Genomic DNA, 15,961 nt, shown 5'->3' on the forward strand with positions numbered 1-15,961 from the left:
AAGTTGTAATTTTTGTAAAATTAGGTTGCAGAAAAAGTTCTGTTTCTAAAAGATTCAAGAGTTTTATTGTCATGTGCACAGTAAAACCGGTGGTTCTGCTATGCAATTAAATTCTTGTTCTGTTCATTCTCCCAGAAAAAGAAAGAAAAACACAAGAAAATGAATAAGAACATCAGAAACATAAATACCAATAAATTCAGCAACAACAGAAAAGACATTAATAATAAATAAATAAATAAATACATAAAGTGCTACGAGTGTGTGCGTGTGTTGCGTGCGGCGTGTGTGAGTTCTTCGTTGAGAAGCCTGATGGCCTGTGGGTAAAAGCTGTTCGCCAGTCTTGTGGTCCTGGACTTCAAACTCCTGTAGCGTCTGCCTGACGGTAGGAGTGTGAATAATGAGTGTTGTGGATGTGTGCTGTCCTTGATGAGGTTGTGTGTTCTTCGTAGGACTCTAGATTTATAAATGTCTTGCAGTGAGGGGAGGGCTGCCCCAACAATGTTCTGTGAGGTCTTGATCACCCGCTGGAGTGCCTTCCTATCACGTGTTGTACAGTTACTGTACCAAACAGTGATGGATGCGGTAAGGACACTTTCGATAGTGCATCTGTAGAAGCACCTAAGGATTGTGGTGGGCATGCCAAATTTCCTCAGTCTTCTCAGGAAGTACAGTCTCCTTGGGGACTTCTTGATAATTTGTTGGGTGTTGTGAGACCAGGTGAGGTCCTCGCTGATGTGTGTGCCAAGGAACTTGAAGGTTTTCACCCTCTCCACCTCAGTCTCATCAATAAACAGGGGTCTATGCGGCTCCTTTTCCCTTGTTCTTGTGTCGATGATCATCTTTTTAGTCTTATCTGTATTGAGAAGGAGATTGTTATCACGACGCCAAGCTATGAGGTCCGCCACCTCTCTTCTGTATGACGTTTCAACACCACCAGTGATCAGGCCAATGACTGTAGTGTCATCCGCAAATTTAATGATGCTGGTGTTGTTCTGGGAGGCCACGCAATCGTAGGTGAAGAGCGTGTGGAGGAGCGGACTCGGCACACACCCCAGTGGGGTCCCGGTGCTCACAATTCTTGAGCTGGATGTGCGATTGTGGACTCTGACTGACAGGGGCCTGCCTGTTTGAAAGTTAAACACCCAGTTACAGAGGGAGGGTGACAGGCCAAGTGTGAGGAGCTTGTTTGTGAGTTTGTGGGGGCTGACTGTGTTAAATGCAGAGCTATAGTCTATAAATAGCATTCTGACATATGTGTCCTGGCCCTGTAGGTGAGAAAGGGCTGTGTGGATGGCAGTGTTGACTGCATCATCAGTGGACCGGTTCTGGCGATATGCAAACTGTAGCGGGTCCAGAGTGGCTGGGATGCTATTTTTGATGTGGGTCATGACTATTCTTTCAAAGCACTTCATTACAATTGGAGTGAGTGCTATAGGGCGATAGTCATTCAAGCAGGTCACGTTGCTCTTCTTGGGTACGGGCACTATGGTGGTGGACTTAAAGCAGGTCGGTAAAGATGCTTGTGCAAGCGACAGGTTAAATACTGTATGTCAGCAAGCACATCAGCTAGCTCTGATGAGCAAACCCGAAGTGCACGTCCTGAGATGTTGTCTGGCCCTGCTGCTTTTCGTGGGTTTGTTTTGTTCAGAACCCTGCGCACATCAGCTGATGTCACCATGAGAGGTGAGTCCTGTGTGCTCCCCAAATCCAGCCACCCTCTCTGCTCATCAGGAGTTTGGGTGTCAAAGCGGGCATAGAACTCATTCAGCTCGTCTGGAAGTGTGGTTTGGCAGGATGTGGCTCCGCTGCTCCGCTGTCGATACTCTGTGATGTGCTGGAGCCCCGTCCGCATGCGCCGAGGGTCTAAGGTGGAATAGTAGCCCTCCAGCTTCTGTCTGTACTGTCTTTTGGCCTCTGGTATGGACCTCCTCAGGTAATATCTGGCCTTTTTATAGTCCTCAGTTGTGCCCATGACAAATGCAGACAAACGAGCACGTAGCTTAGCCCTTACATCACAGTTCATCCACTGTTTTTGGTTAGGGTATTTTCTGTAATACTTGGTGGTGGTAACATTCTCTATGCATGTGCTAATGTAGCCAGTAACAGCAGACGCGTATTCATCCAAATCAAAAGTACAATCTTCCCTCCCCGCTGCAGTTCTCAACACATCCCAGTTTGTGCAGCCAAAGCAGTCCTGAAGTACTTGATCAGTTTCTTCATTCTACACTTTAACAACTGTACTTACAGGGGGAGCTTGCTTGAGGAGTTGTCTGTATGTTGGATAAAGAAATATGAAAATGTGGTCAGCTTTTCCAAAATGGGGTCTTGGAACAGCCTTCAAAGCACCTTTCATGTTGCTGTAGACTTGGTCCAGGATGTTATTTTCCCTCGTGGGAAAGCTTACATGCTGGTAATATTTGGGGAGAACAGTCCTGAGGTTGCAGTGGTTGAAATCGCCAGATATAATGAATACAGCGTCCGGGTGTTTGGTCTCATGTTTGTCGATGATGTCATGTAGAAGGCCCAGTGCGTTAGCAGTGTTAGCTCGTGGTGGAATGTAGACAGTTGTTAAATACACAGCGCTGAACTCACGAGGCAAATAAAAAGGTCTGCATTTCACCATCAGCAGCTCAATGTCCGGTGAGCAGTGCTTTTCCATCGTCTATGCACCACCGTTTGTTTACGTAAACACAGACGCCGCCACCTCTGTGTTTACCAGACGCTAAAGTCCGATCTCCCCGGTAAGCGGCAAATGTTTCCAAGTTAGAAGACAAAATATGGGAATAAAGTCATAATTAGGAGAAAAAAAATTACGAGAAGAAAGATGAAATAGGTGGGGAAAAAAAGCAACAGCAGAAATGCAAAAACTGTAATTTTACAAGAGTAAAGTCTAAATATTAACAGAAAATAGTTGTTTCTAATGAACATTTTCTACAAGAATAAACTCATATTCTGAGGAAAAATCATGAAATATTATTAGCATTGAGATGAAATATTAAAGAAAAAGTTTTATTTTTTATTAGGTTGGGGAAATGTTATAATATCGGAAAAAATAAGAAAATCATTTTCTTATGTTCAGATCTGGCAAATGGCACATGTTGAATAGGAAGTGAACAGTTGAATTATCAATTGATGTGAAACAAAGAGGGGGTGCATTGAATAAGCTCTGCTTCTTCCTACTCATTTTGGACATGTGAAATTGTGAATTGTAGTATGTGATACATCGCAAAGTAAAATGTTCAGATAAAATTAAACCACTACCATTACCAAAATTAAAAATTTCCAAAGAAAACACAATTACCAAACCAAAGTTGAAATACAATATATATAATTTATTAGCATGTCTATGTGAGTTTTATATATATTTATGATTTATTAGCATATCTACATGAGTTGCTTCTCCAAAAATCAAAAGTAGCAAAGTTGCAATAACCACCAAAGCCGCGTACCTGTCAGCTGCTTCAGGAGTCCCACAAGCCATAAAAATGCCTAACATTTTTTTTTTTCTGTCACTGGATTCTTGGTAGTTTCCAATGCAGAATTTGTACTGGAAGTGAACCAATGCATCAACTCTTAATACACAGTGGGGAAAATAAGTATCTAATGTCAGCAGTCCAGAATTATTATAGTACGTCAATGCAAGATTTGGACTCTTGAGGTAAGGATGACTGTGGGAAAGTTGGGACCAGCGTGGAGCTGGTTAATGATGTCAAGGGAGTTGGGAGCACTGTTACCAAGAAAAGCATTAGTAAAAGTTTTGTTTTAAATTATGTTTCTCAGTTATCTTTATTGATAGGTATATTGGTGGTATTTTCAACCTTAGTTATATTTAGTGGTAACAATCGTGTTATCTTTATTGCCCGTGATTGGGAATGTGTAAATGTTTGATTTTACTGTGTCTTTGGTTTCAGGGTTTCAGTCAGGCAGTAACTGAGGCCTTCGTCCGCCTGTGTGATGCTGATCTGATCTATCGCTCAGAGGGACTCGTCAATTGGAGCTGTGCTCTGGAGTCTGCAATCTCCGATATAGAGGTGATGGGGGGGGCACTCTTATTATTCTATGTTTACACCACATTGCGCAGGCTAATCTCTGATCACTGAGACATAAGAGACACCCGCCACTAGCTTAGCAAGCTACCGAACTTACCACTTCCACACAGAATGGGAGGAGAACTTTCCACTCACCCATGGTATGTCTGACATGATAAACTAACATGCAGTGTGAATTTAACATAATCTAGTGCAGGAGTGGGCAATTATTTTTTCCATGGGGCCGCATCAGAAAAACAAAATGTTGTGGAGGGCCGGGCCAAAAGGCTGAACTATAATATAATTATATATATAATATTTATTGTATTTCTTTATTTTAAAAAAGTAGTAAATAGCATTGTTTTGACAAGCGGGCATTAAAAAGTGAGATTGCCTTCCAAAAAATTTTTATGAATTCACACAAATTTCTCAAAACAATGGTAGACAAAATGTTAACATTTTTTACTATTTGTGACTCATATTAGTGAACATTTTCAGTCACATTCACTCCAAAACACATTTGAGTTTCATATACTGTTGGAAAGTTATAAAGGTTCTGATCATTTTAAAGACATCTCAACATATTGAACTGTCACTGAACAAGGATTTTTAGAAAAAGGCTTCCAGATAGTGTCCCAGTTCACTGCTATCTGGTGTCTTAACGTGCCTACATTTGGGGTCTAACCACCTCTTTTGGTGTGTTCTTTTTCCTTGTTCAGTGCGAGAAATGTAATCTCTCCTGGGCTTTAATGAGTGCATAAAGTCAGGTTGAATGTCTGACGTGGAGATGCGAAGCACAGCTGACAGATGATCATCAGTGAGAGAGGATCTATATCTGGATTTTGTAAATTTCATCACTGAAAATGTTTGTTCGCAAATGTAGGTGGAGCCAAAGAGAACAAAGATCTTCTGCGCATGTTTCCTAATGTTAGGAAAGTTCTCCTCTTTGACAGAAGAGTAGAAATCCAGCAGAGATGCTGACTTAAAGTGCTCTGCCAGTACTGCATCAGACTGCAGGTCAATGAGTTCCAGGTCAACATCACTGGATGCATCATCCACACTGCAGGTAAAGGGAAAGGAAATCATGTGCATTTCACTCTCCATTGTTCTGAGATCCTCAAAGAACCTTGAAAACCTAACATGGCTGAGTACCTGCACAGGTGATCAGCTGATGATGTGACTTCTTTCAGTGTTTGCATGTGAGTGAGGGTGTTGCTCTCCAGTTGTCTTGAAAGAAACTATCTTTCTCATGAAAGCCTTCACCACGCTGTGCATTTCATGTAGTAAAAGGTCCTTCCCTTGCAGCTTGGTGTTCAGCTCGTTCATCAGGGCAGTCACAACAGCAAATGCAAAATCTGCCATCCAGTCCTCATCTGAAAGCTCTGGGATGTCTTTGCCTTTTGTTTCACAAAAAACGAGAATGGCTTGCTGTTTTTGGCTATTTTGTGGGATATCACAAAGCTGGTCTTGGTTGCTGCATCCCTGGATGTATGGAGCTTGGTAAAAAAGCCTTGTTGCGTTTGCAGTTTAACTAACAAAGCGTCCGAGTTCACGCTTTTTTGGCGTCCATCATTTTCAAAACTTTTTTAGCCTGAGCGGACATTTTGAGGGCTAAACTCGTCTTCTGATAACGTTCAATCACGCGCGCGTCTTACGCGTCAATACGTATTCAGTCATTATGTACGTGAATAAAAAAAAAAAAAAAAGCACCTTCAGAATAAAAGCAGTGCAGCTTTAGTCCATGAATGAGGTGATATTAGAAAGTATGTTTATTTTGGAATTTCCAGTTAACCTTACAAGTGGTCAGAGTCAACTAGGGCGGGCCAGTCATGGTCATCCTGCAGGCCGTATGATGCCCAGGTCTGATCTAGTGTCATGTAACATTACTGACGCCGAGTGACCAGAATACAACATACACTGTAACTTGTTTTTCAATATTTTTTATGAATAATAGTCCATAGTCAACCACGAAACAGCGGTAATTAAAGGGTTAGTTCGGATTTTTTGACATGTACTGTAGTTGTATGACATCACCATCAGCCGTGTACTACTTCAACAGTGACTTACCCCCCCAACTTGGTCCCGTGAGTGTAGTTCTGGTCTGGTGGAACGTAGTTCCACTTAGTTGCTGGGTCATTTAAGTAAGGAGTTTGGCTTCTCAAAACAAAATGCGTTCACATGAGTAATACATTTGCATCATAAAAATGCCTACTCAAAAAATCTGACCTCACAAATAGCCTCTCCATTCTTGTGTGTATGAGGAAGATGCTCTCATGTTCTTCCGCGACCATCTTCTTTACGCATGTGTTCCACAGAGGAAGAAGATGCGATTAAGAATTAAATAAGCTTTGCTCCTTTTTGGACATGTGGAATTGTGAATTGTAATATGTGATGTATTCCAATGTAACATGTATGCATGTTCAAAATAACTTCGAACATTACCATTACCTTTACCATTACCATTCACTGTTTCAGAGGAAGAAATTTCACATGATAGTCGCACCAAATGGCGCTTCAACACATCAAACCTTATCAGCCACCTGAAACGCCACCATCGCTACGACGCCCATGGCCTGCAGTTTGTTCCTATCTCCACGGCATTTGAAAAGTTTGCCAGATACGACCTGAGGGCTAAAGCGATCTGTGATTTCATCATGGAAATAATGACACTGGATGACCAGCCCTTTACTATTGTTGAAGATAGCTTTTGTCGGCTAGTAAACCCTTTGGAGCCACCTATTGTACTTGAGAACCTTGTTAATAGTAGTGATGTCATGATATGTGATTAGGACTAATCTACATGTACAGTTTGTCAAATCCACCTTTGTTTTGAGTTATTCTTACCTCCAGGTGTGCACCAACTGCAGTTACATCTAAATTTGAAAAATAATATCAAAAATAATATAAAAAGGTATCGGTGTTGGTATTGTTATGTTCCGTGGGCGTTGGACCCCAGACACAGAGGCAGGATGCAGATGGACACGTAAGCAATTCTTTTAATTAAGCGTAAGCACAACAAAAGGCGATGGTGCGGGAATCAGAAGGCTGAACAAAAAGGCACCATGAAGGACACACTTAGGAGTGAGGAAGGAGATCTCGCCTGGAGGGCTGGAAGCACTGGGCACACCTTTTGGGAGACACTGGGTGAGCTGGACCTCAGAATTGGGAAAGGAGGTCCGCCAAAGCTGTAATGAAGGTGTCAGGTCCAGAGAGCCAGAAAATCATTGTCCGTGTATGTAGCACAAACCGTCTAGGAATAATCCAGCGTCTCCCAGATGCAATCCATCCGCTTAAGAGGATGTGCCGGCTCGTCAGAGACAGGTGCGCCCAGTAGTCCCGCCTCCGGCCGGAGAAAGGGCTCCTGAAACGAGAAAGAATACGCCCAAGAGAAGGCAGGGAATAACAGGTAGCAGGGACAGGAAGTGAACCCTGACAGGTATTGCCTTAAAAAAAAATTGTGCATCCCTAATATTATTTTTCCAATAAAATAATAGTCCTTGTTTCCGAAATTGATATGCATTTATATAAAATTGACAAAAATTGGCAAAACCTTTTTTTTCTTCCAAAAACATCATTTTAAACACATTTTTATCATTGCTTCTACAAGTTTTTCACAGCCCGGTTCGGCCCCGCCGGTATCGGGCTGCGGCCCCATTGGTTGGGGATCTCTCCTTTTTAGTGTGTGTGGCATATTAATGGGCTTAAACCTGGATTGTGCTACTATGCATTTAGCTTGTTAGCCTCCTTCGTCACAAGTGAAGAGAGACAGGGAGGGTAGATGGCTGTAAAAATAGCGGGGAATTACTGTAACTCAGTCAATCCCTTTAAAATCCACAAAATGCTGTTGAAAGCCCTGGAAACTTGTGATGCTTTTCACATTTTAGTGTTCAATTATGAAGTATTGCTTGATGGTCTTCCTTTGTGTTTTATCATCAGGTTGATTCAAAGGAACTATCTGGGCAAACCATGCTGTCCGTCCCTGGCTATCAACACAAAGTGGAGTTTGGAACCATGGTCACATTTGCATACCCCATAGAAGGCTGTGGTTAGTACCAGTGTTGGTGATGGTTTGAAATATGGCACCTCTCAAGACACTTAATCAATCAGAACTTAATCAGAAGACTTAATCAGAAGTTACAAACATCTTTTGAAGACAAATTGGAGTTATCAAGCCATTCTATTGTGGCAGTGGCGCACAGCAATGTCCATGTGGGTTGGATGAGTGTGGTGTGGAAGGACTTGACTGACCCACAAAGAGCACTGACCTCAACCTACTTAAAAATGTTGTAAAATTACAGCTGTTTTTTCTTTTCATTTTTGCTATTTTTTCCATTTTCCAACTATTTAAACTTTCTTCTTGTAAATTTTCTTCTTGTAATATTATGACTTTATTCCCATAATATTTGGACTTTATTCTTGTAACGTAACTTTTTCCGCAACCTAATTTTCCAAAAATTACAACTTTGTTGTTTTTTGTTTGTCTCTCATAATATATATACTGTATATATATTTTTTTATGTTTTAAAAGTGTTTTTTGTTCAAAATTTCAGCTTTATGCTACTAATATGACTTTACTCTTATAAAATTACTGCAGATTTAAAAATTTTTGCTGCTGTTTTTTGTAAAAGTTTTCTTGTTAAATCATAGTTTTAGAATGTGCTCCATGGGCCACACTTTGGACACCCCTGCTCTAAGCTTATATATTTTGTGGGATGTAAACAACAGCCCGTAGAAACATTGAATGAAGTGCTTTCACATATTGGAATCCTGTGGTATGTCGGCATAACGTGCGAGACTTCAGGTGGGCTTTATCTTCTGTTTTTTGCAACGTTTTCATAACTTTATTTGTAAACGACCGCCTTCAAAATGGGTGCATCCTTCGGCATTTACTGTGATGAATTTACACTTTATGAGTATTAACAAGTGTACAAAAAACTGTACACTTAATAAAGGTTTTATGATGGTAATAGTTTGACCCTGTAACAGATTGTTTCAATTTTTATGACTTCCTAACGCAATCAATTTGTTTAAAGTGTTCTGTTTCACTCTCTTCAGATGGAGAGGTGGCGGTGTCGACAACCCGTCCAGAGACAATGCTGGGAGATGTGGCCATTGCTGTTCACCCGAGTGATCCTCGATACCAGGCTAGATATTTTGGATACAGTAACCGCTCACCATTTTGCTCTTCAAATTTATAATATAAGATACATGTGTGTGTATATATGTATGTGTGTGTGTGTGTGTGTGTGTGTGTGTGTGTGTGTGTGTGTGTGTTTATATATATATATATATATATATATATATATATATATCTCCCCGTAGTCTCATTAGGAGCATGCCCCGACATTGTCAGGCATGCGTACAAGCACGTGGGGGCCACACAAACAACTGAGAATCATTTTGAGTTGCTACAATGACATTTTGGCAAAATGGACCAGTGTGCTGCATCATTTTTTCACTTTCATTTTTGGGGTGTCTTTGATTTCCCCCCTCTATAGGGTGATCATTTTCATTTTTATCAAATTATGTGGCATCATTTTGTTACTAATACATCACCCACTTATTATCAGGAAAGATATTCAAGATCATTTTTCCTCCAGTTTAGATCTGAAGTGTTTTCGAAGTGTTCCTTTAATTTTTTTGAGCAGTGTATATATGTATATGTATGTATATATGTGTATCCATATATATATATATATATATATATATATATATATATATATATATATATATATATATATAAAAGTTGAGTAGTAAAAATGGCATCAATTCATGTAACCTGAATTACTTTTCTGTTTCAGGCTTTTCATGGAAAGCATTGCCGCCATCCCTTCACTGACAGACTGCTGCCCATTGTCACTGATACCATGGTGGACATGGAGCTGGGAACAGGTGACAACACTTTTTCTGTCTTTTTTTATTTTTTTCAGCTAGCTATCTTTTATATGCTGTAAGTGGTATATGGTCGAATAACAAGCCTGCACTGTACATTGATTTGCATTGACTGTTGTGCTGAAGTATCTTTCCGTTGTGTAGGTGCAGTCAAGGTTACTCCTGCTCATGACCACTCCGACTTCTTGTTGTCCCAGAGACATGCACTACCACGTCTCACTGTGATTGGAGGAGATGGGAAGATGACTCCACTATGTGGTCAATGGATGGAGGTCCGTGAGCTTCATTCTTGTATTCACTTACGACTTATGTCCTCCTGTTCAGAGTCAAATGAAAAAGTAGAGAGACCCTCAACTGGGGTGTCCAAACTTTTTCCAGCAAGGGCCACATGCTGAAAAATGAAAGAATGCAACTCTGCCACTTTGACATTTTGTAATGTACCAAGAAAAAACTGTATCTCAGCATGTAAAATAGGTGACAAAGCCTGTTAGTATCAACTTCATTCTTTGATATTTTTTCCCATTTTTTCTGGGTTTTTTGGAAAATATTTTGACTCTGTACATTTTTGACAAAATATTGTGACTATTCCCATAATCTTATGACTTTTTTTTTCAATCCTCTATAAATGACAACTTTATTTTAGTTTGACTGAAAAAACTCTCTGCTCCTAAAATGACACTATTTTTCCTCACATTATTATGACTTTATTCTTGTAAAGTTGCAACTTTTTTCTCTTCATATTTTGACTTTATTCTCATAAAATTACAGCTGTTTTTTCAATTTCTTCAATTTCTGCTGTTTTTTTTTTTTACTTTCCAACAATTTCAACTTTCTTCTGGTAGCTATTACTTTATTCCCACAATAATTTGATTTTATTCCCAAAATATTCCAAAAAATGTAAACATTTTTTGTATGATTTTCCTAATGATCCGACTGTAAAAAAAAAAAAGGTTTTCTCTATATTTCATCTTGATACTAAAATGATGTTATTTTTCCTCATGATATTACAATGATACATGATAGTAAAGTTCTTGTAAAATGAATACTGTTTCTCGTTATATTACAAATTATTTCTCCTAATATTTTGATTTTATTTTCGTAAAATTGCTGCTGATTTTGAAACAGCAGTGGCCGCAAATGGCCCCCGGACCACACTTTGGACACGCCTCCCTGAGACATTGCCGGGAGCTTGTATTAGTAGGTTTGATAAGCATCTTTTCATATGTCTTTGTGTCTTTGAAGGGAGTAAAGCGTTTTGATGCTAGACAGCTGGTAGTCGACGCTTTGGTTGAGAAAAAGCTGTTCAGAGGGAAGAAGGGTCACGCCATGGCCTTACCCATTTGCAGGTTGGTTATGTTACACACCTACACAATCCAACACAATAGCTGTATTCAAAGTGTGTCCGTGGTTATCTCCATAGAGATGAATTTCTATTGATGTTGTCATAGGTAGAGACACAGATTGAACAATAGATATTTGCAGTGCTGCTTTAATGCACTCTTTCTCATTAGGCAAAGGCTTCTTGAGACGTCATCTGTACTTCTGTGAAGAAGGTGTCGGAGGTTTCGCTCCTCATCCGAAGAGCTTCGTCAGCAAACTAATAAGTGCTGGTAGCTTAGGCCTTAAATACAGGAAGAGTGGGCGGAATTGGTGTGCCAACACCCTCCTCCTATTGGTTCCTTACACTAAGCCTGGGCGGAGTAGTGGTATAATCCTATCCTGCTATTAACACCTCCGATAAAAGGGAAGTGTCGCTCCCTGAATTGGGTATGAACGACTCTGATACTGGCTCGTTAGCATCTATTGTTCTGGCTCGGCCCTGGCTTCACCTCATTTGCAAGACTAAGAGCTGTGGGTTTTGGTCTCAGTAACCTGCTGAACACAGGGTCCAAATTAAACCTCAAACCACCATTCCGATTCAATGATGGGTTCTGTTGTTTGACAAAAATAGCTTCCTTTACTCCTCTTTCAAACCATCTGTTTTCTTTGGCCGAAATCTTTACCTCGCTGTCCTGAAAAGAGTGATTGGTAGCTTTAAGGTGTAGATGTACTGCTGATTGAGGACCACTAGAATTGTCCCTGCGATGTTGATAAAGCCTTTTATGGAGCATTTGCTTAGTTTCCCCAATGTAGTGCTCTTTGCATTCCTCATCTTTACAGTGGATGGAATAGACCACATTGCTTTGTTTCTGGTTTGGAGCCTTGTCTTTAGGATGCACTAATTTTTGTCTCAGGGTATTTACTGGTTTGAAATAGGTAGGAATTTTGTGTTGCCATAAGATCCTCTGGAGTTTTTCAGAGACCCCCGCTACATAAGGGACTACCACTCCTTTCCTTTTTGCTTCTGTGGGCTTTTGGGTTTCTTTCCCTACTCTCTTCTTTTGACATTTGTTAAAAGCCCACCGCGGGTACCCACAGGTTGAGAGCGCTCTCTGGACATGTTGTGTCTCCTTTTTCTTTCCCTCAGCACTAGTTGGTATTTGTTCCGCTCTATGTTGGAGGGTCCTAATAACCCCTAGTTTATGTTGTAGTGGATGGTTTGATTCAAAAAGCAGGTATTGGTCAGTGTGTGTGGCCTTTCTAAAGACCTCTGTAAGTAGCTGTCTGTCCTCTCCTATAATTACCCTGCAGTCTAAGCTATAATTAGACGCTATAATTTTGGGGAAAGAGTGGGAATCCTGCAGAAGAGATTTATTGTGTTATTGACATGATTCTCCTCCTCATTTTCTCAGCCGCTCAGGGGACGTAATTGAGCCTCTTCTTAAGAAGCAATGGTTTGTCCGCTGTAAGGAAATGGCCAAAAAAGCTACACAGGTAACTCATGTGGATTGTTTGTTGTTGCCTGTGGTGTGTGACCTCTGAAACACTCCAGTCTCACCCACTCTTTTATTGGCAGGCTGTGGAGGCTGGCCAACTGGAAATCATTCCTCACTTTTACACCAAAACATGGAAGAATTGGCTGTCCAACATCAGGTAGAATGGACAAAGTTCACATATACTCCTGATCAAAATTGTAAGAACAGTTGAAAAATTGCAAGAATTTAAATTTTGTACTGTTGGATCTTAAGGAGTTTCTAAGTAGAGCTTCAAAAATGCAAAACAAAGAAATGGGAGTCAGACAAAAAAAAATAATGTTTCGAATGAGCAGTTTATTGCAACCAAGCATTAAAGTGAAATAGGCTGTTTGTCAGCTGATCAAAAGTTTAAGAGCACAGCCTTTAAAAGGCAAAAATGTGGATTGAATGTGACTTTCTGTCAGACATTCACACTGTTATGATCTCTTGATGGCAAAGGAAAAAAAGCGGTGGGATTATTAGCAAGGCCTCTCGCAGCACACCATTGCTGCTGAGGTTGGACGCAATAAGACAGTCATTTGAAATGTCTTCAAAGATCCTCAGGGTTATGGAACAAAAAAGTCAAGTGGTAGACCCAAAAAAATGACACCATCTGCCAGAGAAGGTTTTTAAGAAAAAAGCTCTTCAAAGACCTTGTCTCGGTTGTGCAGGGGCGTCAAACGGCAGCTGGCTATATGGAGATGTTGCAGGGGGCATTCCTCATGACTGAAGACCCTCGTGTGTGTGGTAATGACTGGCTTTTTCAGTGCTGTACTTCGCGCTGTACTTCACAAAGAGGAATAAGCTCACTCTTTTGGCCCTTTCTGCGTATTCCCCTGATTTAAATCCAATTGAGAACATTTTGGGATGGATGGCAAGGGACGTTTATAAAAATCAGTTCCATACAGTGGGTGCCGTCCGTGAAGTCATCTTCACCACCTGGAGCAACATTCCCATGAGCCTCCACTGGCATCAAGCATGCCCAAACCAATTTTTCAGCTGATTAACAAAATGTTGCAGCTACTCTGACTCCTTTTTTCAACATTTTATTTCTATCAAGGCTGTCTTCTCTGTTGTTGTTTTTGTTTTTGTTTTGTTTTTTTGCTATGGTCTTAAACTTTTGATCAGATGATGAACAGCCTATTTCACTTTAATGCTTGTTTGCAATAAATTGCTTACTCAAATTTTTTTGTCTCACTCGCATTTCTTCTTTTGGCATTTTGAAACTCTTCTTAGAACCTCCTTAAAAGAAACTTTCTGGAATTTTGCCTATCATCTACAATCCTTATGTGTGAAACATGAACACACGTTTTTTCCCTTTTCTGTGCATTCTAACGAGAGCAAAACAGCTAGCATGAGGGAGCTAACAATGCACATAATGGAACAGACCTATTCCGCCTATAAACCTCCAAAAAACACCAACAATTTTCCATTTACATAACTCACCTGGATACAAACCAAGCTACAAGCTACATTGTTACTGTAGCAGCAAACACAAAGAAATATTTTTCTGGTGTAGTGACACAACTACTCACACCACTTTTGTGACGTAATGGGCCCACTTCAAACAATCTACACTGACTAAGAAACAAGAACAAGCACGTGGACTATGAATTGACAACCATGTGATCTGTAAAGTATTAGCCCACATCCTATTTTTTGTTTGATATCAGGCACTATGTGCTCAATGTATCACAATCAATATCTTGGTGGCCTACTCGATGGACAGTTGTCTGTCTGGTCAAGCCTTGATTTGGGGTAGATGGCAAAAATAAAGTTTGTACCACTGCAGGGTTTGTTAGCGCTAACAATTCTTTGTTCATTGTGATGCAATCTCTTGGAGCAATGGCCTCCTCGTCATATATGCTAACACTGTTTGCCACTCAGTGCAGCAGAAACACTCCATTTCTGTCAGCGTGGTTTGGCAAGCTCCACATTTGCACCATCAAGTCATGCTGGTGCTGACTCTCTTGCCCCCTCCCTTCCCCGTCTGCTCCAAAGTTTCACTTTCACTTCTTGCCCACTCAGCTTTTACAACCTTTAGTTCATCCTTCTTATATTCATGCTAAAAAAGGTAAGGTTCTGGATCCTCATTTGTCCAGAAGTAGTTGTCGGTGGCGGCTCTCACTAAATCTGCCAAGATTAGTAGTAGCAAACAGACACGCGCTTTCTATGCTGCTGCTGCTGTTGACAGAAGTAGCATTAGTTGCTATGGGCTCTGTGTGCCCAGGAAAGAAATTCCGGTAATGTTTAAAATGATCAAAATACGGCAAAATACTGTAAGTATTACATGTTATCATGAATGTACCTGTCACTAGGTGGTCACAGCATGTATATAAAACCTTGATGGAGTTTTTTATTATTTTTTTTTTAGAGGGCTTTATTGTCGAAATAGGAGTGTCCCATTACGTACATTGTTAGCTGTCTTGTGCTTATTGTTTTTCTCTATTTAGAACACACAGAAAAGGGAAAGACATGTGTTCATGTTTCACATACTGTAAGGATTGTGGATGATAGTTATCAGGCATGTATATGAACTTTAGTATAAATCTTAGGAGCAATGTGTCATGTATTGTGGTGAAGAAGGCATCCATGTCCCACTGTATGGGATGTAAACAATGCAGTGGTGTTTGCTTTGCAGTGACTGGTGCATTTCCAGACAGCTTTGGTGGGGCCATCAGATCCCTGCTTACAGAGTGAAGCTTCTGAGTGCTACTGGCCAACAAGAGGTAGGAACTGCAGAAATATAAATAGCAAAATAGTCCTTTAAAGTGCTCATGACACCAGAAAATGTTTGGAAAAAGCAATACAAAAAAATAAAAATAGTCACTTCATTTCGTCATACTATTGCCATCCACCAGTAAACAACTATAAAAAAATCAGCGCAATCAAGTTGTGATTATCAAATGCACCCCGGCGAGTTTTCTGAAGCGCCGCCATCTTGGCTGTGACGTCACACCGAGGAAGCTTTCCGACAACCAGATTCATCAAAACACAGCCATGTACACAGCTTGTACATTGTTACTACATACATGTATATATTCATTTTTCAACATTTACAGAATAAGAAATGTCGACTGACACGATATCAGTTTTGAAAGCCAGAGCTGCCTTTGCCATTGAGCATTGATATAACACACATAAAAAATGTTGTTTGACTGGCAGTGATTGGCACTGACACGTCCATGCAGAGACGGCAAGATACAA

At 40.5% G+C, this 15,961-nt stretch overlaps 1 protein-coding gene across 2 annotated transcripts in view; it reads left to right on the top strand.

Moving 5' to 3' along the window:
• vars2 (valyl-tRNA synthetase 2, mitochondrial) overlaps positions 1-15,961 on the top strand; it is a 51,095-nt gene that overhangs the window by 14,540 nt on the left and 20,594 nt on the right. For both annotated transcript variants that reach the window (XM_054764207.1, XM_054764206.1), the window contains 9 exons: positions 3,912-4,031; positions 7,965-8,073; positions 9,084-9,172; positions 9,830-9,920; positions 10,065-10,192; positions 11,163-11,266; positions 12,653-12,734; positions 12,817-12,893; positions 15,396-15,483. In XM_054764207.1, coding sequence (XP_054620182.1) covers positions 3,912-4,031; positions 7,965-8,073; positions 9,084-9,172; positions 9,830-9,920; positions 10,065-10,192; positions 11,163-11,266; positions 12,653-12,734; positions 12,817-12,893; positions 15,396-15,483 — 888 coding nt within the window. The remainder of the gene's footprint in view (positions 1-3,911; positions 4,032-7,964; positions 8,074-9,083; positions 9,173-9,829; positions 9,921-10,064; positions 10,193-11,162; positions 11,267-12,652; positions 12,735-12,816; positions 12,894-15,395; positions 15,484-15,961) is intronic.

The sequence above is a fragment of the Dunckerocampus dactyliophorus genome, chromosome 20 (assembly GCF_027744805.1).
Source record: "Dunckerocampus dactyliophorus isolate RoL2022-P2 chromosome 20, RoL_Ddac_1.1, whole genome shotgun sequence".
Classification (NCBI taxonomy): Eukaryota; Metazoa; Chordata; class Actinopteri; order Syngnathiformes; family Syngnathidae; genus Dunckerocampus; species Dunckerocampus dactyliophorus.